The sequence below is a fragment of the Suillus fuscotomentosus genome (genome assembly GCF_016647785.1).
Source record: "Suillus fuscotomentosus strain FC203 chromosome Unknown F5891scaffold_6, whole genome shotgun sequence".
In the NCBI taxonomy this organism is placed as follows: domain Eukaryota; kingdom Fungi; phylum Basidiomycota; class Agaricomycetes; order Boletales; family Suillaceae; genus Suillus; species Suillus fuscotomentosus.
In genome coordinates, this window is record NW_024539518.1 from 871715 (window position 1) to 894508 (window position 22794).

A 22794-nucleotide genomic window follows, 5' to 3' on the forward strand; every position below is an offset into this window, starting at 1 on the left:
TCCTGACCGCAATGTTGCTGACATTTGCTGGCTCATCCCTGTATTGAGCCTTATCTTCCATGAAGTGGATGGTGCGTGCAATTGACTGACAATTGGATATCGGACCTCGCGCCTTTACGTGCAGTGTCATAGTACCTACGTTGCGACACGCTGTTGACCAGACTTTCATCAAATCTAGACCATCTCAAATACGAAATCCCCTCGTCAATTCTTGCAGAATGATGCAGGTGTGTTTGGTACTATCAGTCAATGACAATCAAATGGCAAGCAAACAGGCAAAGTGCCGAGTGTTCTCGCACAAGTTAAGAAGGCAGGTTGACTAAATCCATACCAATGCCGCCTAACCCCTCGATTCAGTATGAATTTCCGTTATCTTTTGATTATGGTCATGCAAGAGACAGTGCGCCACCAACGCTGCTGGCACCTTCTACCGTAGCCACGGGCATGTATCATTTCAAGTTTCTGTGCCTGTTACATCTCAAGAATAGGACCTATCTATCTATCTTTCGGTTCACTCTCGGCCCATTGATCCGTTCCTCACTATGTTTTGTTGACTTTGAGGCATACTTGGTGCATATCGATAAATATCAGCTATTCTACCTTGGTCTGCCTAGGCACGTCGTACCCTCCCTCTAGTCATGGCTGCTATGGAAAGAGTTTCTAGTCTCAACGACGAGAAATCCATCGACGTGAAGGAGAAATCGAAATCTTACCGCGTCAATGGGGATATCGAGACCTCTACCGGAGAAGACACAGACGAGATTACTGTTCTTCAGAACGAGCGAGATATTGCAACTCACGTCATTTCCGTGGACGACGATCCTAGTCTGAACCCCTGGACCTTTCGGGCTTTCTTCATCGGCCTTGGCCTTTCTGCCTTTGGTGGATCCCTCGGTAAAGCAGTCGAGATCTTTCAGTCGAGGCCCCTACTCACTTGCAACGCTTCCTAGCTCAAATCTATTACTTTAAACCTGTGAGAATTCTTCATCGAACATCAAGTCGGAGGGCTCATTCATGTGAACACTCCAGCAAACTGTCAATGTATCTCTGATGTTCCTCGGCATCATATCCTATGTGATTGGCCTTGCGATGGAAACATTCATTCCCCGCCACGGACTGCTCCGATACCTGAATCCAGTGCGTCCGAGTCTTCCACATAGCCTCTGACCCTGAAGTTCATGTGTATTTATGAATATCAGGGGCCCTTCAATAAGAAGGAGAATGCGTTCATTATCATCATGGCCAGTGCAGCCGCGAACTCTGCGTTGGCTACGGAAGTTCTCGCTGTCCAACGGTGGGTTCGCAATCCAATTCCCCTGTCGGTAGTGACTGACGACTCATCAGTTTATATTATAACATCACGCCGAATGCCATTTCATCAGTATTTTTGTTGTTCTCTTCTCAACTGCTCGGGTGCGTTGCGCTGGCGTATTCCTTACTCCACCCATCGCTGAAACCGCAAACTAAGCTATGGGATTGGCGGTCTGATGCGAGGTATTTTTGCTTCCGACAGTAGCTATACCTGGAATCTCAGCTCATGACACTTTGGTTCAGGGATCCTCCTCTATCCGTCGAAAATGTTGTATCCTGGCGTTCTCCCGTTGCTCTCCATGCTCGACGCTTTCTATTACGATGGTATCGCAGCACGCCGAAAGCTCAAGGTGTTCTATTTCGTCTTTACTGCGTGCGTTTAAACTTGATTGATAAATCATAATTTAATCTTTAATTTTCAATCATCCTAAACTTAGAATCTTTATATGGGAGCTTTTTCCAGAATGGATATTCCCCCTGCTCACCGGTGTCTCAATATTCTGCCTCGCCGCTCCTGACAATGCTGCTGTGTCTCGCGTGTTTGGTGGTTCCAATGGAAATGAGGGTCTCGGTCTATTGTCCCTGTGCTTCGACTGGCAGGTAATGCCCACCATCTCCATTTGGTTGATACTTTGCGTTGAACTCAATATGTTTAGTACATCTCGGGTGGATTGAACCCGATGACCATCCCACTGAAAGCTCAGGTTAGTTGGCCCACCTAGTGCGTACGACAATTCTTACATCTACCCTAGCTCTCCAGCTTCATTGGTTATATTCTCTGCACGTATGTGATTTCAGTTACATCGCAAAATATTGCTGAGGGGGGTGAAGGGTCGTTTTTGTCGCCGTATTCTACAACAATATCTGGGAATCTCGGAACCTCCCATTTGTAAGTAATATCCCTATTGGGCTTTCTAATGTCCAGGCTAACAATGCACCGATCAGTTGGCGCAGCTCCTCTTTTACGAGAACGGGACTGTCTACGACCAGACTTTGATTATGAATTCCAACTATGAGGTGGATCCTACCCTGGTGGCAGAACAGGGGCTGCCATTCTATGCCGGCACATGGATTGTTAATCTGCTGGCAATGAACCTCGTATGCCATGAAATACTGCTGATGTAAAGTGCTTTGCTCATAGTCCCAACACAGGCATTGGCTGCGACGTTCACTCACCTCCTCCTGTGGAATAAAGATGACCTTAGTGCAGCCTGGACTTGGATCAACATGGACACTCTGAGGAGTTGGCGTGCTAATTTCGATTGGAAGTTCTGGAAACACAGTGGAGAGAGGGAAGTCCCTGCCAACACTGAGGACCTCGACCCGCACTACCGGGAGATGCTCAAGGTCAGTCCTTCTGACATCGGATAGAGACCTTACCACCAACGTATTACTATACAGTATCCAGATGCTCCGAATAGTTGGTACTTCTTGACGTTCGTTCTCTCTTTCATTGTCGGACTGGTCGTCATCTACGAGACAAATTCCACGCTTCCCTGGTGAGCAACATTAACATTCTTCACCTGATGAAAAGTTTATTGAGTCTTTCGAGGTGGGGTTTTGTCATTGCAGTCGTCTTGGGAGCTGTGTCTATCTTGTTCTTTGGCGCGTTATACGCCATTACTGGCATTGGTCTCTCCATCCGCACGTATTATTTATACGCTATAGTTGTCCTGAGCTGATATTTCGGTGAAGAAACCCTAGTCCAGATGATTGCTGGCTACCTGCACAACGGAAGACCCATGGCGAATATGTTCTTTGTTCGTTTTGACGTCCTTTCCAGTCTTTGACCACCACTGATGTTGGTATTCACAGGTCCTTTACAGTTTTGTATGCATTTCCATTTTCGCTTCCTCGACCTCCTTTTGATTTGTTTTTCCCCCAGAATACCGTGTCTCAAGCAATGCTACTACTACGCGATCTGAAGATTGCTCAATGTATGTGCACATTATTAGTCGGAAAGAGAATAATTCTCACTGGCGGATTCCTAGACGCCAAACTGCCTCCCCGCGCTGCATTCGCAGCCCAGGTCATTGGCACCTTGCTCGGTGCTGTTCTCAACTATAGTTAGGGAGCCGTCTTTCCCATCCATTCTCCACAACTGACTTGTTTAGTGTTAATGAATTCTATCATCGACAGTCAACGCGAAATCCTGTTGTCTGTACAAGGAACAAACATCTGGTCTGGCCAGCAACCTCAATCATACAACTCGCAAGCCATTGCGTGGGGTGGCCTTGCCCACGAGCTCTTTTCATATGGTCAAAGGTACCAATGGGTTCCCTTGTCCTATCTCATTGGCCTGGTTGCGCCTCTTCCTTTCTGGATTATTCACCGTTACTGGCCGAGACTGCGGCATGGATTACTATTACACACCTGTCATCTGGTACGCTCTCAATTCATCAATGATCGATATTTCAAGCTCATTATGCATAGTGCGTACATCGGATGGCTTTGTGTTGGAATCAACTCCTCGATTTTGGCGTATTTCACGGTCGCGTTCTTGTCTCAGTGGTGGCTCCGTACTAGGTACCCGCGTTGGTTCACGAAATACAACTATTTGGTCGGCGCAGGTGAGTTCTGTGGCTTTCTGATCTCAACTACTAATATCATGCTATACTATAGCCCTTGATGGTGGAACGCAGGTCATGATATTCTTTCTCTCGTTTGCGGTCCAAGGGGCTGCTGGAGCAGCACATCTTTTCCCGGCATGGTGGGGTGCAAATCAAGGTGGAAACTACGACCGCTGCTCGTATCTCAATTAGTCTTTTACGTTAGGTTGATGTATTTTTGCAAGCAAGGAATATAAGTTGTCCTATTGAGAGTTGATCATCTACCTTGTGAAGCAGGATCCATTGGTAATTTGGAGTGGAATACATTATTACCTGGCAATGCAACTTCCGCGAGGTTCACATTCAATGGACCTCTCAAGCAACTAGTCCCGCATGCGCGCCGGAATGAACCGCCTCAACACGACCTCGCGCACCGAATAATGCGCAAAGCATGCGGGTGAAGAGAGAACTTTTGGAGATACCCGTGATTCCGCAGGTATGGTGATATACGACAAGACCAGTGTCTGTCAACCAGTTTAGACGGATATCAGTGACGAAGGGATGGAGACTGACCTTTTGAACCTGAGAATTGACCCGGTTTATCGTGCTCAGCCATGACCACGTGAATGGTTCTGCGTTCTGTAGCTTAAACGGTGAGGTTGCCTGATCTTCGGGGTCTTCATATACAGGAATGACGACAATTGCGAATCTAAGGAGATGTCAGCGGAATTGAGATAATTTTGAGTGCAGAATAAGGTTCGCTGAGAGAACTCCTGAGTTCAGTAGAATAAAACGGAGGGTGAAGATTGAGTAAAAACACCACACGCACTCGGCATGCTGAAATACAGGGCCACGCTTATACAGCAGGTAATCGACGCAGAACTTGATGCCGCATTTAACGACCCAACCAAGGGAGCGGTAGTGATGGTATGCGACATATGACACAAGGAAGGGGTTGTCAAACCGTGAAGGTGATGGTGCGTTTGGTTGTGGGACCAACGACGGTATGTGAGAATTTTGGAATGTATTCCATATTTCAGCGAGGGTAAAAGACACATTCTGTGTGAAACGAGATGAACCAGCTAGTTTCAAGGAGGGAATAAAGGAACATACGGTTTGGGGGTGTAAGATTGTCAAGCAGTCAAGTGCCCAGACGAGGAAAAAGGCCTCTTGAAGTGAGAGTTGCAGATGCTCGAGGTCTTGTATGGGCTCCATCTCTTCCTCTTCGTCTGGTGCGACGTCTAGAGGCGATTTTTCCGAAGGCATGGGTGCAGATGATGGTTTCCAGGTTGCAGCAGAGGGGATTATCCGTGTGCCATCCGGTGCAATACCAGGCGCGATAACGCGACCTTGTTCATTGAAAGCAGTCTCTGCTTCTGCGGCAGCAGCAGCAATCGCCTTTGCACGATCGAGCTTAAATTGCTTGCGCTCTGCACGGCGTTTGGCGGTGATCTCTTCGGATGTGAGTGCTATGCAAGTTAAGAGTTAAGATTATGTTCGGGGCAGTACAAGAGAACGACATACCCTTGCCCTTCATTTTTCTCGCATTTATTTGTCTCGCCAACCAACTAGGCTCACTCCTGGAAAGGTCTCCTTTTCCAAAGAACCCGCGCTGCCATAATAGGGTGGCATCGCCAGAACTTGGGACCCAAGCTGAGCGGGTGAGAGGGTCGAATAGCGCGGTACAGTGAGGATTGAGTGGTCGTGTTAGGGAGAGTCCAAGAAATTTGTATGTTGGCTCTGGAAATATGATCGGGAGTGGATGAGCGTATACTCTGGAAGTTTCTGCACGCCGCGAAGAAGGCTTGAGAGACGTGTTTGAACGGGAAGTTTGGTTGATGAGCGACATCACGGTGACTTGTCAAGCCCAGTGAAGATCGACAAGAAACGGCGGATATACGTGTCGATAGAGGTCGAACAATTGTCAAGCGCTGTGGATTACCGACGTGTTTCGCTAAATGAGAGGAACCAGCCTATAATTCGAGGTCGTTTCCTGCTTCCTTGGATGTCTTTCGAATCTACGAACCGCTTCGTGATTCCGTTCAGCAGATTCTCAATTAGGGTATCGTCGGTCTTTTTGCAGACTTTAGCACAAGTTGACTGCAGGACTCTGCTTGACAACGTGCACGTGCCACGATTGCTTGTTTTACCGAATATCGTTTCTTCCCATATTCTTTAGTCTTACTCGTCCATGATGGGCGTCATATATGTCCGTATGAGCGCTACTCGGGTATTGAACTGTGCTGGTTACATGACACATGGGGTATATATCCACGCATGATGACCCCAAGAACCCATGCATGACCAACGACATAAACCAAACTCCTGACCCAAAGCCCAAAGAACACATCATCGCCGAGGAACTCCAACTTGTATGCCTCTGCAAGCCACAGTGCTTGCGTGCCCATCCAGACTGCTCCACACATCACCCATTTTTTCCATGAAAGGTTAATGCGAGGTACAAGCAAAGGTATGAAGAGAGTATACCAGATAAAGTATTGGGACGTGCACACACGGTTGAAGAGCACGAATGTGAACGTCTGTACAAACCACACGAACGGCAGGCCGGCTGAGAGTTGACCGAAGACAAGGCCGGTCCCGAGGGACAACGTCAGTTGGGGTATAAGACTTGTAAACGGCGAGCGAAGCAGCTGACGCCAGGTTGATAAGTTGGCTGAGGTACCAGAATATGTGAGGTAGATGAGATAGAAGTAAGGGGAAAAGTTGTGTCGATGATCACGCCGGTCTGTATGATATAGATATGCCTCGTAGAGGAAGGGGTATCCCCACCTGTGGTAGCAAGTGAGGTTCAGTGCTTGGAGATCATGCAGATGCTTACACAGCGTAGCATATAGCTCCCAGAATAATAAATGTCCCTGCGCTGAGCAGGACGAAACAAATTGCCTCTCTTCCGACCAGTCGACGTAGCAGATGAGAAAATTTCCACCCTTTGCCATCGATGCGCTGTGAGGTGATCGCAGAGACACAGCTAACCCCATATATGATCGGGTAGATTTTCCAGTGAGCACTGAGTCCCAGCACCACGGCGGCAGCGTTCTGTCGACGTTCGAGCGCGTAGAATAATGTCAAGAGGACAAAAGTGCAGAGAATCGCTTCAGAAGAACCACGCGTTGAGATAGTGAATACAAGAGGGTTTAAGAGGTGTGTTGCCGCTAGGAGAGATGCATGTGCGCGCATAAAGCGTTTCGAGTCCTTTGCGGAGACATCTGGTGCTAAAGATTTGGTATGGGGAAGGATGTGCGACATCAAAATTCGATAAATGAGGGCGCCATTTATTAGATCGCATGCAGCAAACAAATACTTTCCGAATGACGGGTGCAGCCACTCATTTGGAAGGAGAAGGATGGCTAGCAGTGGTGTATAGCGATAAGTCTCCCGAGCGTACGGACTATGAAATCACTGAGCCTAACATCACCGAACAGACTGAGAAACTCACTTTCCGACAGTAAAAAAGAGAGGTGCAAGTGGCCCTTTCGCAATATCACCCTGCGGTTTTGGGTAAAGGATGAATCTGGCAGCGTCGCTGAATACGCGATAATCAATGTCGGTGTACTTCACTATCGAATGCGCATCGTGCCATTCACTGTATAGTATAAGCACAACACGAAGGACAACAGAAATAACCAGCAGCGTTACAAAACCAGGGACACGGTCCTGCCATGCAGCACTGGTGTTGGGTTGCATACGGTTTTAAAGCTTGACTCGGAGGCTTAATGATGAAGCTCAGCCGCGCTGGCCTGAGTACTCAGTAGCTGAGTAGTTGAGTTGTTTTAGAGTCACGTGATACGTGATGAGCGCAAGCCTACTGCTTAGTCAGGCTCTGCGGCAGTCCATGTTCCATTGTTCTAAGTGTTGCCAGAATTCACCGACGGGGATATTAATCATCTCCTGCTTGACGCAGGCAATACCAATCCACATTATGGCAACAGCAATGATGCATTAATGATGCCCAACCTATAGCGAAGTATAGCGCGCGAGGGCGCGGGAACAATGAGAACACAACCACTCGTACGTACGTTCAACCAAGTTGATCAACAGAACAGATCGAGTGCGGAGAGAAGGCTTCCGAGTCTCTGTAAGCTGGAATTTCGAATAGCCTTCAACAACCTGGAAGCCGCAGGTCGGGGATCCTTGGACGGGCCATAACCAAATCAATGACATTCCCATTCATTCTGCTGGCACACTCGTTGCCTCCGGTGTAAGTGTGATGCACCGTGTACCTGATGTGAAGTTCCGCTAGTGCCCACTAAACTTTTTGTGTATATTGGAGATGGACCGTAGTAACGCAGTGTACGTGGCACTTCAAAATGCTTTTGATAGTATAGCTTCATGATTTTAAAGAGGACCTCTGCATAACAAGGGACCAGGTCAATGCACTCGTTATCATCCTTTACATGGGAATCATGGGATATCATGATGTCACGCCGAGATCCGTGTCAACACTCCATAGCGAGTCATGGAAGGCGCCCCACGCGCGTTAATTGTTTCACTTACACGTCACGTCAAGGCTCTTCATGACTCAGGCCCCAGTTACGGGTCTTAAATACCTTTCCCCAACGAAACGCGCTCCAGCCATCGCAAATATTGATCAACCCTATGAAAACGTGGCAACATCGGTGTATCATCAGCATCAGTTCACATCTAACTCGTTGTCTATGCCGCCACTGACGCCGCCCGTCACAGATTCTTGTCATGGCCTTCCAGTTGGGGGACCTTCAAACGTAAAGTCAGATACGATATTGGCATCTAACTCGAACGTGATCTATTATCTAAATCTGTCAGGAGATGTCACCGATACCTGTCACAATCTATTAATCTAGTATATGATATTCAGAGAGACAAGCAGCGGTCGTAATTTCCCCTTTGATCAGCACCCCACCATTCCGGAATAAGATGTGCTTTTCCAGTAGCCCCTTGTACCGCAAAGGAGAGAATGAATACCATGACTTGCGTTCCACCATCGAGGGCTATTGTACAGTGTGATATTAACAGTCAAAATCAGACGGCTACGAAACTTACCTGCACCGACCAAATAGTTGTATTCCACGAACCAACGCGGGTACCTAGTACGGAGCCACCACTGACACAAGAACGATACTATGTAATACGACACAACTGAAGAGTTTATTCCGGCGGAAAGCGCTCCAATGTAGTAGCTGTGTTGATAATGGGGTTTAGATATCTATCACCGACGAGTTCAGAGCGTACCAAATGATAGGAATGTAATAGTAATCCATCCGCAGTCTCGGCCAGTAACGGTGAATAATCCAGAAGGGAAGAGGCGCGACCAAGCCAATGAGATAGGACAGGGGGACCCATTGATACCTTTGACCAGATGAAAAGAGCTCGTGAGCAAGGCCACCCCACGCAATGGCTTGCGAGTTGTATGATTGAGGTTGCTGGCCAGACCAGATGTTTGTTCCTTGTACAGACAACAGGATTTCGCGTTGACTGTCGATGATGGAATTCATCAAGACTAGAACGACGACTCGGAGTCAAATATGGTGAATGGGTGGGTAAGATGACTCCCTAACCGTAGTTGAGAACAGCGCCGAGTAAGGTGCCAATGATCTGGGCTATGAATGCAGCTCGGGGAGGCAGTTTGGCATCTGAGGTGTTTGTCAGTAAGAAGTACCTCCCTTGACAAAGAATGTACACAAACATTGGGCAATCTTCAAATCACGTAGTAGCAGCAAAGCTTGAGACACAGTATTCTGGACAGTAACCCGAATAAAACGCTAATCAAGGCGACCATACGGATACGGACATAGCTGTAAAGGACCTGTCAACGACAACATCAGGAATGGTCAAAATCGGAATGTACATAAATACGAACAAAGAACATATTCGCCATGGGTCTTCCGTTGTGCAGGTAGCCAGCAATCATCTGGACTAGGGTTTCTTCGCTGAAAGATCAGCTCAGGACAGCTATAGCATATAAATAATACGTGCGGATGGAGAGACTAAGGCCAGTAATGGCGGATAACGCGCCAAAGAACAAGATAGACACAGTGGCCAAGAGGACTGCAATGACAAAGCCCCACCTCGAAAGACTCAATAAACTTTTCATCAGGTGAGGAATGTTAATGTTGCTCACCAGGGAAGCGTGGAATTTGTCTCGTAGATGACGACCAGTCCGACAATGAAAGAGAGAACGAACGTCAAGAAGTACCAACTATTCGGAGCATCTGGATACTGTATAGTAATACGTTGGTGGTAAGGTCTCTATCCGATGTCAGAAGGACTGACCTTGAGCATCTCCCGGTAGTGCGGGTCGAGGTCCTCAGTGTTGGCAGGGACTTCCCTCTCTCCACTGTGTTTCCAGAACTTCCAATCGAAATTAGCACGCCAACTCCTCAGAGTGTCCATGTTGATCCAAGTCCAGGCTGCACTAAGGTCATCTTTATTCCACAGGAGTAAGTGAGTGAACGTGGCAGCCAATCCCTGCAGTAGAAATATGAGCGAAATACTTTACATCAGTAGCGATTCTTGACATACGAGGTTCATTGACAGAAGGTTAACAATCCAGGTGCCGGCATAGAATGGCAGCCCCTGTTCTGCCACTAGGGTAGGATCCACCTCATAATTAGAATTCATAATCAAAGTCTGGTCGTAGACAGTCCCGTTCTCGTAAAAGAGGAGCTGCGCCAACTGATCGGTGCAATATTGTTAGCCAGGACATCAGAAAGTACAACGAGAGTTTTACGTACAAATGGGAAGTTTTGAGATTCCCAGATGTTGTTGTAGAATATCGCGATGAAGACAACCCTTCACCTCCCTCAGTAACATTGTACGATGCGACTGAAACCACGTACATGCAGAGAACATAACCAATGAAACTGGAGAGCTAGGAGTGATGTTATCAGAAGCGTCACACATACAGGATTGTCAACCACCTGAGCCCTCAGTGGAATAGCCATCGGGTTACCGGCATTACTCGAGATGTACTAAACTGAAGTTTAACCCCAAGTATCAACATATGTATCTGGACAGCGAGCTGCTACCTGCCAGTCGAAGCACAGGGACAATAGACCGAGGCCCTCGTTTCCATTGGAACCACCAAACACACGAGACACAGTAGCATTGCCAGGAGCGACAAGGCAGAATATTGACAGTCCGGTAAGCAGTGGGAATACCCATTCGGGAAAAATCTCCCATATAAAGACTCTGAGTTCAAATTAATTAGAAATTGAAGATTAGATTATGATTTATCGAGAAAATTACGCAGTAAAGACGCAATAGAACACCTTGAGCCTTCGACGTGCTGCGATGCCATCGCGATAGAAAGCGTCGAGCATGGAAAGCAACGGGAGAACGCCAGGATACAACATCTTCGACGGATAGAGGAGGATTCCTGAGTCAGTGTCGTGAGTTGAGATTCCAAGTATAGCTACTGTCGAAAGCAAAAATACCTCGCATCAGGCCGCCAATCCCATAGCTGTGGTTTGCGGCTTCAGTGGAGTAAGAAGTACGCCAGCGCAACGCACCCGAGCAGTTGAGAAGAGAACAACAAAAAGATTGACGAGCCGGCGTTCGGCGTGATGTTATAATATAAACTAATGATCCGTCAGTCACTACCAACAGAGGAATTGGATTGCCGGCCCACCGTTGGACAGCGAGAACTTCCGTAGCCAACGCAGAGTTCGCGGCTGCACTGGCCATGATGATAATGAACGCATTCTCCTTCTTATTGAAGGGTCCCTGATATTTATAAATACGCATGAACTTCAGGGTCAAGGGCTACGTGAAAGACTCGGACGCACTGGATTCAGGTATCGGAGCAGTCCGTGGCGGGGAATAAATGTTTCCATCGCAAGGCCAATCACATAGGATATGATGCCGAGGAACATCAGAGATACATTGACAGTTTGCTGGAGTGTTCACATGCATGAGCCCTCCGACTTGATGTTCGATAAAGAACTCTCACAGGTTTAAAGTAATAGATTTGAGCTAGGAAACAGCGTGAGTGAGTAAGAGCCTCGACTGAATGATCGAATACTTTACCCAGCGATCCACCAAAGGCGGAAAGGCCAAGACCGATGAAGAAAGCCCGGAAGGTCCAGGGGTTCAGACTAGGGTCGTCGACCACGGAAATGACGTGAGATGCAATTTCTCTCTCGTTCTGAAGGACGACGTTCTCGTCTGTTTCGGCCTCCCGGGTGGAGGTCTCGATATCCCCCTTTATGCAGTAGGGTTTTTCGTCGCTGGCATTAGGTGTCCCTTCCACAGTTTCAGTGGACATGGCTGACAAGAGGATACGAAATACCCAGGCAAATCAAGGTAACATCTGATCTTTAAATATGCAATAAAGTCAACAAAACTCAGCAAGGGAAAGGCCGGCAAGAAACTATGGAACCTAGTATGTTGAACCATGTGGCAGAATGTTCAGTCCGACATCATGATCATCGTTGTGATGTGCTACATGCAAAAGACAACAGAGTTTCAGGGAAATTCTCAACCAAAAGGATCAAGAAGTTGCTAAGACCTACCGTGCTGGCTTGCTATGATCTGAATTTAGTCGACCTGCCACGTCGACGTCGAGCCCTCGAGGCTTCAAATTTCAAACTCCAGACCTCATCAATGGGATTCCCCATCATGATACACTGTACGCGCCTGCAATTAGTCAGCTTAATCATGGACGTTTGGTTGCTTTCGTTGTCAATTCATGGACCATCCTCAGGCTATGTCAGTCTCCCATAGCCAGACCATTCGAAGACATGCAATAGTCATTTATTGGGTGACCCGGAAACTACTGTGGAATCAGTTGCCCAAATCTAGCGCCTTCGTCGCGCGTGCAATTATCATCGCAGGGTTGCGAGAAAAAAGTGACGCAGACGTCGTGGTTTGAGTGTATCATGTGCATGAAGACAAACGAATCTGCCCGTTTTTCCACTGCCCATCACTATGAGTAGCCCATCTATCATCGTCACCGTCCAACAACCTGAAATACCCAATAATAGCCTCAAGCTGAAAATTGTGAGTGACGCACAGCATTCAATCCTGAGATTGTGACAATCATCCCAGGGTGCTTACGTAGTGTCCAGTCTCGGCAACTACAGAGGTCAAGGAATAAGCGGTCTGCTCAGTGTTCTGCCTGTCACCGAAGGTCAGTGCTAGCATTAGTACGTCCAAGGGAGAACATTATGGAACTCAGGAAGTGCCTACGTCGACAGAAACCTTACTTGACCCGTAGGAGGAAACAACTTGAAAGTGGAGACTAAATCAGTCCTCAAATATTTACTCAACATGTCCAAGTCTGCCAAGCTAAGTTAACTCCAAGGGTATGAAGCGTGAAGAATAGCATATGACGGTCCACAGCGACAACAAAAATGAAGAAGAATGGGAATTAGTGAAGGTCTAATAAATCCCCTCAATCGTGACGCATAAGCTCATATCTGGAAAGGTCATATATCAGTCAAAATGAGATACATGAGTGGGGGTAGGACATACGTATTGTGAGAGCCATAGGAATCCTGAGTGGCCACATCATTCAGTCATTTATGAACCAACTGTAGCAGGTCAGGCGACTTACCTTCGCCGTACCCTTGTCTCTGGACGACTGAACACATGAATATCTCGATGGGTCGAATGTCGGTCAATGGGACCTTGCCCTGTGATGACGTCACAACTTATCAGTAATTCTCCATATCAATCAAATACAAAAACCCACCTTGCCGGTTGTCTGGTACAGCCCAAGGTGATGCCTCAATTCCTCCTCGCTGACTGCGCCAGGAGCATCAATCTTGTTGCCAAGAACTAGGAATGGAACCTTGGCCAGCTCCTCGATAGAAAGCAGAGCGTCAAGCTCAGCCTTTGATTCAGCGAAACGCTCGAAGTCTGCAGAGTCGACCAAAAACACGATTCCATCGACCTCAGGGAAGTAGTCGCGCCAGAGGCGACGGGCTGAAACGCAAGTTGTTGTTCGGAAAACAGCCCAGGTCGCGAGAAGTGGTAGTATACTAACCTTGCTGATGTCCGCCAAGATCGTACGTAGTGAATTTCACGTTACCGATTGCCAGTTCCTCGGAAGCTGCAGGTGCATAACATTAGGGACGGAGGAACATTGAAAATGCAGACGGCGTACTGGGGTGGAGGGTGGGTTGAAGGGTGGCCAGTCTGTCGTTCTTCAGCATATGCAGAAGCGTCTATGGAATATGTCAATAGGTCATGTAAGGTTTGCACAAGTTACGCGATACTCACTGTCTTGCCAGCATTGTCCAGACCAAGGAAGAGAATTTTGGCGTTCTTGTGCATCAGCCCTAACACCAAGTTAAAAACGGTAAATATAACATGAAGTTGGGCTGAAAAGACTGACCAAGCTGAGCAAGAATGTCCCAGAACCAATTTACGATGAACATGGTGACTGTTGAGCAACAAGAGTGGATAACCGAGAGCGTCGCTCAATTTGGCACGTAGTCTTGCGTGTCCTGTGACAACATTCTGTGACACCACGCTGCTCCAATCCAATGTCTTCATCCTCTCAAAAGGCGCAAATCCAAGAGATAATCGATACTACCCAAGGATCTGATCCCGAGGATAAATGTTCCACCCCGGAACCTGAGGCTGATCATGAACAGGATGGTGCTATTACACCTCAGGCTTCATCATCCAAGCCAAAGAAGAAGAAAAAATCCAAGGCTGCAAAGGTTCTGAATGCAATGCGTGGCAAAAGCGAAATACCTCAAGAGCTCATCGGTCACGTCGTGGATCGTGTCACTGCTGAGCACGGGCCGAATACCCCAGCTGCCAATGAAGATGATGTTAGGCAAGCATTGGAGCAGATGAAGATCATGGATGTCATCAAAGGCAAATCGGGCATCGCTGGGCGAGGGAAGAAAGCTATGGGAGAACATAAGGTATGTACAACAACTCATGTATAAATGTGGACCATGCATTCAAGGCTCGACATAGTTTTGGGCCACTCAGCCAGTCCCACAGCTTGGTATGCGTTGTATTATATATTCCAATTTTAAGGCTTGCTAAGCGGCTCTAGGTGATGAGGTTTCGCCCGATGATGGTTTCATCGAACCCAACAAATCTCGGGAAGAAGTGCGACAAGACCCATACCCTCTGCCGAAAGATTTCGAATGGGCCATATTAGACATCAATGACTCTAAGCAAGTATGGGTATCGATTGTGTCATATGTAGTCTTTGTGACTTTTCAATTCTACAGATCAAAGAAGTTTACGATCTATTATCTCTCAATTACGTCGAAGACGACGAGGCCGCGTTCCGTTTCCAGTACAGCGCCGAGTTTCTAGAATGGTAAGCTATTCGGTGCATAGTGGGACGTGCACCTGACAAACATCTAGGGCTCTCAAACCCCCGGGCTACCTCAAAGACTGGCATATTGGTGTGCGTGTGTCTTCGAACAAGAAACTAGTAGCTTTTATCTCTGGCGTGCCAGTCACGTTACGCGTGCGCGGAAAGTAAGACATTTCATCGTGATGATTTCCAGGAAGTTGAAACTATACAGTGTTTTTCGAGCGTGCGAGATTAATTATCTGTGTGTGCACAAGAAGCTACGCTCGAAACGCCTGGCCCCTGTGCTCATCAAGGAGGTCACGCGACAAGTGAATTTGACGGGTGTCTTCCAGGCCATCTATACCGCTGGTGTCGTTCTTCCGACACCTGTGTCCACTTGCCGGTATGTCACATCTCTGTATAGTTAGCGGAAGTGCTCAAGGGTCTATCAGCTACTTCCACCGCTCACTGAATATTCCGAAACTTGTCGACATCAAATTTACATACGTTCCCAGGAGCATGACACTTGCTCGAATGATTCGTGTCTATAAGATGGTGGCTAAGCCTCAACTAAGCGGCCTCCGTGAAATGGAGGAGAGAGATGTGTCAAATGTTGCTGATCTCTTCACGCGCTACATGCAGAGGTTCAGCATGGGGCCAATCATGACACTTGACGAGGTCCGCCATCAGTTCTTGAGCGGGAGAGGCCGTATGGACGAACCATCAGAACATTATCGGAGACCAGGCCAGGTGGTGTGGACGTATGTTGTTGAGGTCATTTCCATATTCATGTGTTTCCTGTACTATTCTAACGCACACTAGGAGGCACACACCGGTCGAATTACCGACTTCTTTTCGTTTTATTCTCTTCCTTCGACAATTATAAACCATCCGAAATATGGACTCTTGGAGGCTGCCTACCTGTTTTATTATGCATCTGACGCGGCGTTTGCTGAAGACTCAGAAGCAGACAGCATCCTCAAGAAACGATTAGAAGCTCTTGTGGGAGATGCACTAATCATCGCGAACCAGGCCAAATTTGATGTCTTCAATGCCCTTACACTCATGGACAACTGTAGCTTTTTGGAGAGTTTAAAGGTGTGTATCTTATCTATAAAGGGAGTGCGGTTAGTCCTTATGTTTTGTGGTAGTTCGGCGCCGGGGACGGTCTCCTTAATTTTTACTTATACAACTGGAAAACAGCGCCTCTGGCAGGTGTTTCAGCCGTTGATGGTGTAGAACCAGGAAAGGGTGTCGGGATTGTCATGTTGTAACATCAATGTAACATTGACCCAGGCCGACAATCTGCTCACTTTGTGAATTACATGTCTATCATTCGAGTATCTACGTACATCTTTACACACGCACACGAGCCATCATCTGACCTCCTTCACTTTGTGGAATTAACTACCTTACAACTACCACAAATTTAATCACTGTCAATGTCAATCATGTCGTCATCGTCCACACCCCAATCTGGCGTCGGACTGCGTCTCTTCGACTGTGCCGTCGTTTGTCGGGGAAGCGGTCTACCTCCGGCACTACCAAGATCACGCCCACGGAAGCTTGGTGGAATGTGTGTGGACCGAGAGGAACCTAGCGTATTACCAGCGCCCCAAACTTTCTCGCTCGGTTGCGACTCAGCAGATGGTTTCTCCTTTTCCTTTCCTTTTGCACCTGGGGGTGATGTAACTGGCCGGCCCGTGAGGGTATTGCCCGAACCTGAGAAAGAGGGCTGCAGGGATTGTGAGATCAATTTGAGGAGGAACTATATTCAAACTCACAGCTGAAGGGGGAGGAGAGGAAGGAACCTTGGGTTCCGATGGGGTGTATGGAACGACATTAAAGCCAAAAAACAGTTTCCCGAATGGAAGATTGAGTGCAGCGGGAACCTTGGCATCTGCTTCAGCAGAGCTGTTGATAACCTTCTGTTGGCTGTTAAAATCGTTAGCATGCCCAGATGTAACAAGATTGCTTAAAACTCACTCAGTCCTGATGATCTTGCTATCTTCTCCTACTGCTTCAACTCCCCGATGACTGATACCCTTGCCTTTCGTCTTTCGACCAGCGAGAGTTTCCCCCTTGCCCTTGAAACTCTCCCAATGATCGCCACCTTTGCTTACAGCCGTTACACCAGGAGCAACGAAGCCACCACCTAATGATGAAGACGGTCGTGAAGAACTGGGACTCGACGAATTAAGGTCGATCTTCAATTTGGATGCCATAGTGGAAGGCGGGGCAGGTTTCGGACGCTCAGGCTCTACGTAACCGACTGGGGGAGCAAAATCGACCTCTAGGTCGGTGTCCAGTACGTTTATGCCACCTCCACCAGGTGTCGCCTCCATCACAAGAAAGCCGAAGATTATTGAGTTGTAATATATTTCAATTATATCACCTTGAGTGAGCGCAGTGAAATTTCGCAGAGCTTGCTCGAGCCTGATGGATATTAGCTGAGTCAGTGATGCCGGAATAGATGCACATACACAGCTTTTGGATCTGAAATTTCAAGGAAATGCGTAGATTGTGCCTGAAGCTTGACGAACTTGCCCTTCGGGAGTTCAGCACCAGTTATGCGAATTGGGTCACCTTCATTGAGACGCAAGGTCTTCATCATCCAGTAAGGGAGATGGACAATTCCCTCTTCAGCAATGAACTCGAGTACACCTGCATGTGTAGATGCGGCCGGATTGGTCGCATTTGTAAGTTGAAACATCCAAGGTCCCTCGAGATCGAGGTGAGTCAAATGTGCGAGGGCTGATGGAGGCATAATAACTACAATGAAATCGTTACTGCACGAGTTCAATGTACGATAAGATCCAATTACGTACTCTTTCCTCCGTACGAGAGATTCTCTCGCTCCCGGCCAGGAAGCATCGCTACACTGTAGGCCTTCAAGTACACGTTATACGAACGAGGATTTGGCCGGTTAACTCTAGAGACCATAGGAACTCCAAATCCTCTGGAGTGACATAGCAACTGGTCAGGTAACCTGACCCAGGAGCCAGAGAGAGGTAGCGTACTGGGCGAACTGAGCGAAAAGACCCCCTGGGCCACCTGCCATGCCATCCTGATCATCAAACTATAAGAGATGATCAGTTGCCTTGATCATTTCTGTTGTTAGATGCACCCACAAAGTTCATCTGAAAACGAGATCGTGAAGTGAAAGAGAGTAGCCAAAGTCAACGTTACTTTCAAGTCGAAGCATACGCATACCCAACGGCAAACCCCGTGACCACTAATTTAGCGGTACTCTGGTTTTGTCTAGTACGCGCATCGTCCACTGCTTAAAATCTATTGAGCCTTCAACGAAATCAAAATGGCATCAAAGATTGCACCAGCGGCACCTCAAGCAGCTCGTACGGGCTCAAATGCCGCGTTCAATGACAAGGTACTGGTCACTCATGATCGTGATGACTCAATAGAATGAACGCGTCCACAGGTCAAGCCAATGGAACTTCGGATGTCTAACTTGGTCGCTGCCAAAGGTACATGAAGAGTTTTGCTTGCGATCGTTTCGCATGATTGACTTTCTCGTAGCCATCAGCGATGCTGTTCGAACATCTCTCGGTCCAAGGGGGATGGACAAAATGGTATGGTTTGATTTTACTTCGTTGATGGTGAAGAGATGTCATATCGCGATTCATTTACATAGATTCAAACGTCAAAGGGCGAGGTCATCATCACCAACGATGGAGCAACAATTCTGAGGAGTATTCAAGCTCTACATCCTGCTGCCAAGATGGTGCGTGTCGAGCCATGATGCTGCTGATAACCTACTTATGTCAATTTAGCTGGTCGACCTCTCAGCTGCTCAAGATGTGGAAGCAGGTGATGGAACAACGTCAGTCGTTGTTCTAGCAGGCAGTCTTCTCGGGGCCGCGGAAAAGATGCTACAGAAAGGCATACATCCAACCATCATCGCAGAATCGTTTTTGAAAGCATCGGTCAAAGCAGTCGAATATCTCACTGAGATATCGACACCGATTGATCTCAGTGACAAGACCAGTCTGCTCCGAGCAGCAAGTACTTCCCTGAACTCCAAGGTGCCAAGGATTTTTGGATTTATTGTGGTCGCGCTTTGCTCACGCGCGCTTCAGATCGTCTCTCAATACTCATCGACACTTGCTCCCATCGCAGTAGCTGCTGTCACGCGTTTAGTTACACCTCAATCGTCCACTGTGGACCTTCGTGACATCAGGGTTGTGAAGAAAGTTGGCGGCACTATCGAAGATACTGAGCTTGTAGATGGTGTTGTCCTCAACCAAAATGTTATTGTCTCAGCTGGCGGTCCTACTCGCATGGAAAAGGCCAAGATCGCCATAATCCAATTCCAGCTCAGTGCTCCCAAACCTGACGTATGTGCTTTTCACTACTTTCGTCTCAGTTCTCATGGCGCCTCGTCAGATGGATAACACTGTTGTGATAAACGACTACCGACAAATGGACAAGGTCATCAAAGAGGGTCGTCAGTACCTGCTTAATATCTGCAAAAAGATCAAGAAGGCGAATTGCAACGTTTTACTGATCCAAAAGTCCATCCTTCGTGATGCAGTCGATGATACGTCCCTCAGCTTTCTTAAGCGTCTTAACATCCTTGCAGTCAAGGATGTTGAACGTGACGAGATCGAATTTCTTTCTAAGAGTCTCGGTTGCAAACCTATTGCCGACATCGAAGCCTTCACAGAAGACAAGCTTGGTTACGCAGATCTAGTCGAAGAGACTTCAAATGCTGGTATCAAGGTCGTCAAGATCACTGGCGTCAAGAACCGTGGTCGCACAGTTAGCATTCTGGCTACGGGTGGCAACAACCTTGTCGTGGAGGAATGTGAACGCAGTCTGCATGATGCTCTTTGTGTTGTCCGGTGTCTCGTAAAGAAACGGTGAGATTCGAGTGTCCCATTTCTATTGGTCAAGGTTCTGATCTAATAAAAAGAGCGCTCATCGGTGGTGGTGGTGCACCTGAAATCCACGTCTCCCGGCTGTTGTCTCAATACGCACAGTCACTCAAAGGCATGGAAGCCTACTGCTTCCAAGCATACGCAGACGCATTAGAAGTGATACCGACGACGCTTGCGGAGAATGCTGGACTCAACCCGATTGCTATTGTCACGGAATTACGCAACCGACATGCTCTAGGTGACCGAAATGCTGGTATTAACGTTCGCACAGTAAGTTGTTGCAGCCTTGAGTTACTTCCATCATTTGACCATATACACCTTAGGGCCTAATCTCGAATATTCTTGAGGAGGATGTTGTTCAACCTCTTCTCGTCTCTACGAGCGCGATTGAACTCTCGACAGAGACTGTGTGCTTACTTTTGAAGATCGATGACTATGTACAAGCAAGATAATGAGACGTTCAAATAGACATCGTTGGCTGTCTTCAGTATAACAATAATGAACGAAGCAAAAATGGCACACTCACTGCACCTTTGTTCATTGACGCACGCTCGAGTAAGTTCCTTCGTGCAGATGCTGACCGTAGGCAAAATGTCTAAATATGTTATGGAGTAAAAACACCAGAAATAAATAAAATCGCAGGTGATTGATGCATTGATGATCTGGAGGATGTCCTTTCTGTGACAAGGGATGCAAAAAAAATGCCAGGACCGTGGATTGAACACGGGACCTCCAGAACTTCAGTCTGTTGCTCTCCCAGCTGAGCTACCCCGGCTTCAATTATGTTCAGGCTTATGGCATCTTAACCTAAAAGGGGATGTACTGCCTGCTATTGCCATCACTTACCGTCAGCACTCCCCACAACAATGTCTGGAGCAGGTCCTAGGGAGAATGTCTTCGCTACGCGTATGGCCTTGACAAACACAAAACTCCGTTTAAAGGGAGCTGAAACCGGGCATTCGTTGCTGGCAAAGAAGCGTGATGCCCTGACCACGCGATTTCGTGCCATACTGAGGAAGGTGGATGAGGTGTGTTACACTACCTGATGTTTGCTTGTTCAGGTTGCTGATGATTAAATCATAGGCGAAGCGCAAGATGGGTAGAGTGATGCAGCTGGCCTCGTTCTCGATGGCAGAGGTCACATATACTACGGGAGATATTTCCTATATCGTTCAGGAGCAAGCGAAGCTTGCCACTTTCCGTGTCAAAGCGAAGCAAGAGAATGTTTCTGGTGTTCTTCTCCCAGGATTCGAAGTTGATCGCGTGCCGGGATCTGGTAGTTGCTTTGGAACTTCTATACATTTTTATTCTAATGTTCGCATCACAGACTTCAATTTGACAGGTCTTGGTCGGGGAGGCCAACAGGTTCTACGAGCAAAGGAGGTGTACGCTAAGGCTCTCGAAACGCTGGTGGAACTTGCGTCGCTACAAACGGCGTTCACCATCTTGGATGAAGTTATCCGCGCGACAAACCGGCGAGTGAACGCCATTGAACATGTAATCATTCCGCGGTTGGACAATACCATCAAATATATCATGAGTGAGCTAGACGAAATGGATCGCGAGGAGTTCTTCAGGTGAGCGCATCAAGTCTACTGGTCAAGCTTAGACGCCGATGATGCTTGTAGACTCAAGAAAGTTCAAGGCAAGAAGAAGAGGGATGCCGGGAAGGCAGAAATGCAAGCTATAACCGACAAGGAGGAATCGTTGAAACAGCTGGATGAACAACAAGAGCCAACAGTGGACTTGCTGAGTACCAAGGATGCGGATGTCATTTTCTGATCGATAGTTAGTACCGCAATGTACTATTTGTGTTCTATGCAAGCTGCAAGGGTAATTTGGATCAATCTGTACACTATTGCCCAAGGCAGCTGTCTCAAAGTATAGCAGGAGGATCATGGTGCATATCATGTGCGATAGTACGCATAGATACATGGTGGTTTTGTGAATGCAATAAGGAAAGCTGAGGACAGTCGATGCGCCCACAGGAAATCACTGGAAGATGAGGACAAGTCAGCTTTTATGGCCAATTGTCAAATCTAATTATGGTCACTTACATCCACGATCTCGACATCCTCAGTAGCGGCAGGTTGTGCAGTCTTTGATCTGTCTTTACGATCAAGGATTGCCCGACTACGGAAGAAGCTTCAGAATGATGAACATAAACAAAACATAGATTACCCACCGATCCTTGTCAAGCTTGATGGTGGTAATCACGACTTTGCTGGGGTGGATACCGATGGGAGAAGTAGCACCGTTGGATTTGTCGCGTTGCACACGGTCAACATGAATGACCCATTTCTTGCGGTACACCTGTGTGACCTTTCCTTCCCGGCCCTTATATTTCCCCCGCAAAATCCTTACTTCATCATCCTTGCGGATCGGTAGTGACCGCGTCTAGTAAGTAGAATAAACACCGCGCGCCTCATTTCTCAACAGATCCAACGTACGTTGTATTTCGCCCGGAGTTCTTTGGATAGGGATGACGACATGATCTTGCGGCGGACCGAGGAGGGTGCGCTGAAATGGGCCTTGCGGTTCTTGCGCCGCGAAGAGGAGACGTCTGTTGTGTAGACTCATTCGTCAGTAAGCTATTCACCCCACAGATCTCATCCAAGTCTCAGAGTCTCCATCCAACTTCTCCTGTGCATAAAATTTGACTCCGAGGCGATAGACAGGTAGAATGGACACCAGTGAGTACAAAGATCGTACTGACCAGGGTTGTACTTCATCTTGATCTTGAGGAGGACGTCGATAACGGTGTCGGGCA

The 22794-nt window shown here is 47.6% G+C and overlaps 10 protein-coding genes and 1 non-coding gene across 11 annotated transcripts; 4 read left to right on the plus strand and 7 right to left on the minus strand.

Annotated features, from left to right (window-relative positions):
* Positions 1 to 638: 638 nt before the first annotated feature.
* On the plus strand, positions 639 to 4073 carry F5891DRAFT_1125869 (OPT oligopeptide transporter protein-domain-containing protein; the record flags this gene model as incomplete). The annotated part of the gene is made up of 21 exons (XM_041364024.1): positions 639 to 894; positions 951 to 973; positions 1030 to 1137; positions 1200 to 1294; positions 1345 to 1413; positions 1469 to 1494; positions 1555 to 1684; positions 1749 to 1911; positions 1968 to 2015; positions 2064 to 2095; positions 2143 to 2200; positions 2257 to 2409; positions 2464 to 2658; positions 2713 to 2810; positions 2864 to 2955; positions 3007 to 3071; positions 3197 to 3248; positions 3303 to 3377; positions 3426 to 3694; positions 3731 to 3881; positions 3934 to 4073. 21 exons carry the CDS (start codon positions 639 to 641, stop codon positions 4071 to 4073), a joined length of 2298 nt encoding a protein of 765 aa, XP_041231450.1.
* On the minus strand, positions 4069 to 6046 carry F5891DRAFT_1006992 (uncharacterized protein). The gene is made up of 5 exons (XM_041360449.1): positions 5385 to 6046; positions 4974 to 5329; positions 4690 to 4919; positions 4434 to 4569; positions 4069 to 4384 (listed from the first exon to the last, which is right to left on the minus strand). Exons 1-5 carry the CDS (start codon positions 5707 to 5709, stop codon positions 4244 to 4246), a joined length of 1188 nt encoding a protein of 395 aa, XP_041231451.1. The 5' UTR covers positions 5710 to 6046; the 3' UTR covers positions 4069 to 4243.
* Positions 6039 to 7638, minus strand: F5891DRAFT_1006993 (glycosyltransferase family 50 protein). Its single transcript, XM_041360450.1, has 3 exons — positions 7318 to 7638; positions 6700 to 7269; positions 6039 to 6650 (listed from the first exon to the last, which is right to left on the minus strand). Exons 1-3 carry the CDS (start codon positions 7563 to 7565, stop codon positions 6083 to 6085), a joined length of 1386 nt encoding a protein of 461 aa, XP_041231452.1. The 5' UTR covers positions 7566 to 7638; the 3' UTR covers positions 6039 to 6082.
* Positions 7639 to 8627: 989 nt separating this feature from the next.
* F5891DRAFT_1102200 (OPT oligopeptide transporter protein-domain-containing protein) lies at positions 8628 to 12409 on the minus strand. Its single transcript, XM_041363597.1, has 23 exons — positions 12371 to 12409; positions 11891 to 12299; positions 11809 to 11836; positions 11645 to 11752; positions 11488 to 11582; positions 11369 to 11437; positions 11294 to 11319; positions 11106 to 11235; positions 10886 to 11048; positions 10778 to 10828; positions 10697 to 10728; positions 10592 to 10649; positions 10380 to 10532; positions 10131 to 10325; positions 9979 to 10076; positions 9830 to 9925; positions 9718 to 9787; positions 9649 to 9663; positions 9544 to 9595; positions 9416 to 9490; positions 9090 to 9357; positions 8901 to 9037; positions 8628 to 8848 (listed from the first exon to the last, which is right to left on the minus strand). The coding sequence occupies exons 2-23, from the start codon at positions 12121 to 12123 to the stop codon at positions 8712 to 8714; spliced, it is 2289 nt and encodes a 762-aa protein (XP_041231453.1). The 5' UTR covers positions 12124 to 12299; positions 12371 to 12409; the 3' UTR covers positions 8628 to 8711.
* Positions 12410 to 13081: 672 nt separating this feature from the next.
* On the minus strand, positions 13082 to 14310 carry F5891DRAFT_630307 (ADP-ribosylation factor family-domain-containing protein). Its single transcript, XM_041372555.1, has 8 exons — positions 14197 to 14310; positions 14082 to 14140; positions 13966 to 14026; positions 13846 to 13911; positions 13552 to 13784; positions 13414 to 13492; positions 13332 to 13354; positions 13082 to 13276 (listed from the first exon to the last, which is right to left on the minus strand). Exons 1-8 carry the CDS (start codon positions 14237 to 14239, stop codon positions 13271 to 13273), a joined length of 570 nt encoding a protein of 189 aa, XP_041231454.1. The 5' UTR covers positions 14240 to 14310; the 3' UTR covers positions 13082 to 13270.
* Positions 14311 to 14347: 37 nt separating this feature from the next.
* F5891DRAFT_942517 (N-myristoyl transferase) lies at positions 14348 to 16400 on the plus strand (the record flags this gene model as incomplete). The annotated part of the gene is made up of 9 exons (XM_041374429.1): positions 14348 to 14737; positions 14793 to 14823; positions 14875 to 15002; positions 15056 to 15147; positions 15195 to 15311; positions 15359 to 15529; positions 15579 to 15900; positions 15949 to 16224; positions 16278 to 16400. The coding sequence occupies 9 exons, from the start codon at positions 14348 to 14350 to the stop codon at positions 16398 to 16400; spliced, it is 1650 nt and encodes a 549-aa protein (XP_041231455.1).
* A 155-nt stretch (positions 16401 to 16555) lies between these two features.
* Positions 16556 to 18266, minus strand: F5891DRAFT_1182949 (UFD1-domain-containing protein; the record flags this gene model as incomplete). Its single annotated transcript, XM_041366234.1, has 7 exons — positions 16556 to 16861; positions 16911 to 17061; positions 17113 to 17562; positions 17610 to 17898; positions 17955 to 18085; positions 18147 to 18205; positions 18258 to 18266. 7 exons carry the CDS (start codon positions 18264 to 18266, stop codon positions 16556 to 16558), a joined length of 1395 nt encoding a protein of 464 aa, XP_041231456.1.
* A 57-nt stretch (positions 18267 to 18323) lies between these two features.
* Positions 18324 to 20664, plus strand: F5891DRAFT_1138713 (T-complex protein 1). Its single transcript, XM_041364860.1, has 9 exons — positions 18324 to 18514; positions 18566 to 18611; positions 18664 to 18716; positions 18779 to 18868; positions 18918 to 19169; positions 19224 to 19481; positions 19531 to 20006; positions 20060 to 20294; positions 20348 to 20664. The coding sequence occupies exons 1-9, from the start codon at positions 18443 to 18445 to the stop codon at positions 20474 to 20476; spliced, it is 1611 nt and encodes a 536-aa protein (XP_041231457.1). The 5' UTR covers positions 18324 to 18442; the 3' UTR covers positions 20477 to 20664.
* Positions 20665 to 20726: 62 nt separating this feature from the next.
* Positions 20727 to 20799, minus strand: F5891DRAFT_t28. Its single transcript has one exon. It is a non-coding gene; the product is annotated as a tRNA-Phe (tRNA).
* A 91-nt stretch (positions 20800 to 20890) lies between these two features.
* Positions 20891 to 21806, plus strand: F5891DRAFT_943025 (ATP synthase subunit D-domain-containing protein; the record flags this gene model as incomplete). Its single annotated transcript, XM_041374455.1, has 4 exons — positions 20891 to 21052; positions 21108 to 21300; positions 21352 to 21601; positions 21653 to 21806. 4 exons carry the CDS (start codon positions 20891 to 20893, stop codon positions 21804 to 21806), a joined length of 759 nt encoding a protein of 252 aa, XP_041231458.1.
* A 257-nt stretch (positions 21807 to 22063) lies between these two features.
* Positions 22064 to 22756, minus strand: F5891DRAFT_1182952 (ribosomal protein L24; the record flags this gene model as incomplete). The annotated part of the gene is made up of 4 exons (XM_041366235.1): positions 22064 to 22157; positions 22210 to 22421; positions 22475 to 22587; positions 22741 to 22756. 4 exons carry the CDS (start codon positions 22754 to 22756, stop codon positions 22064 to 22066), a joined length of 435 nt encoding a protein of 144 aa, XP_041231459.1.
* Between the last annotated feature and the right edge of the window lie 38 nt (positions 22757 to 22794).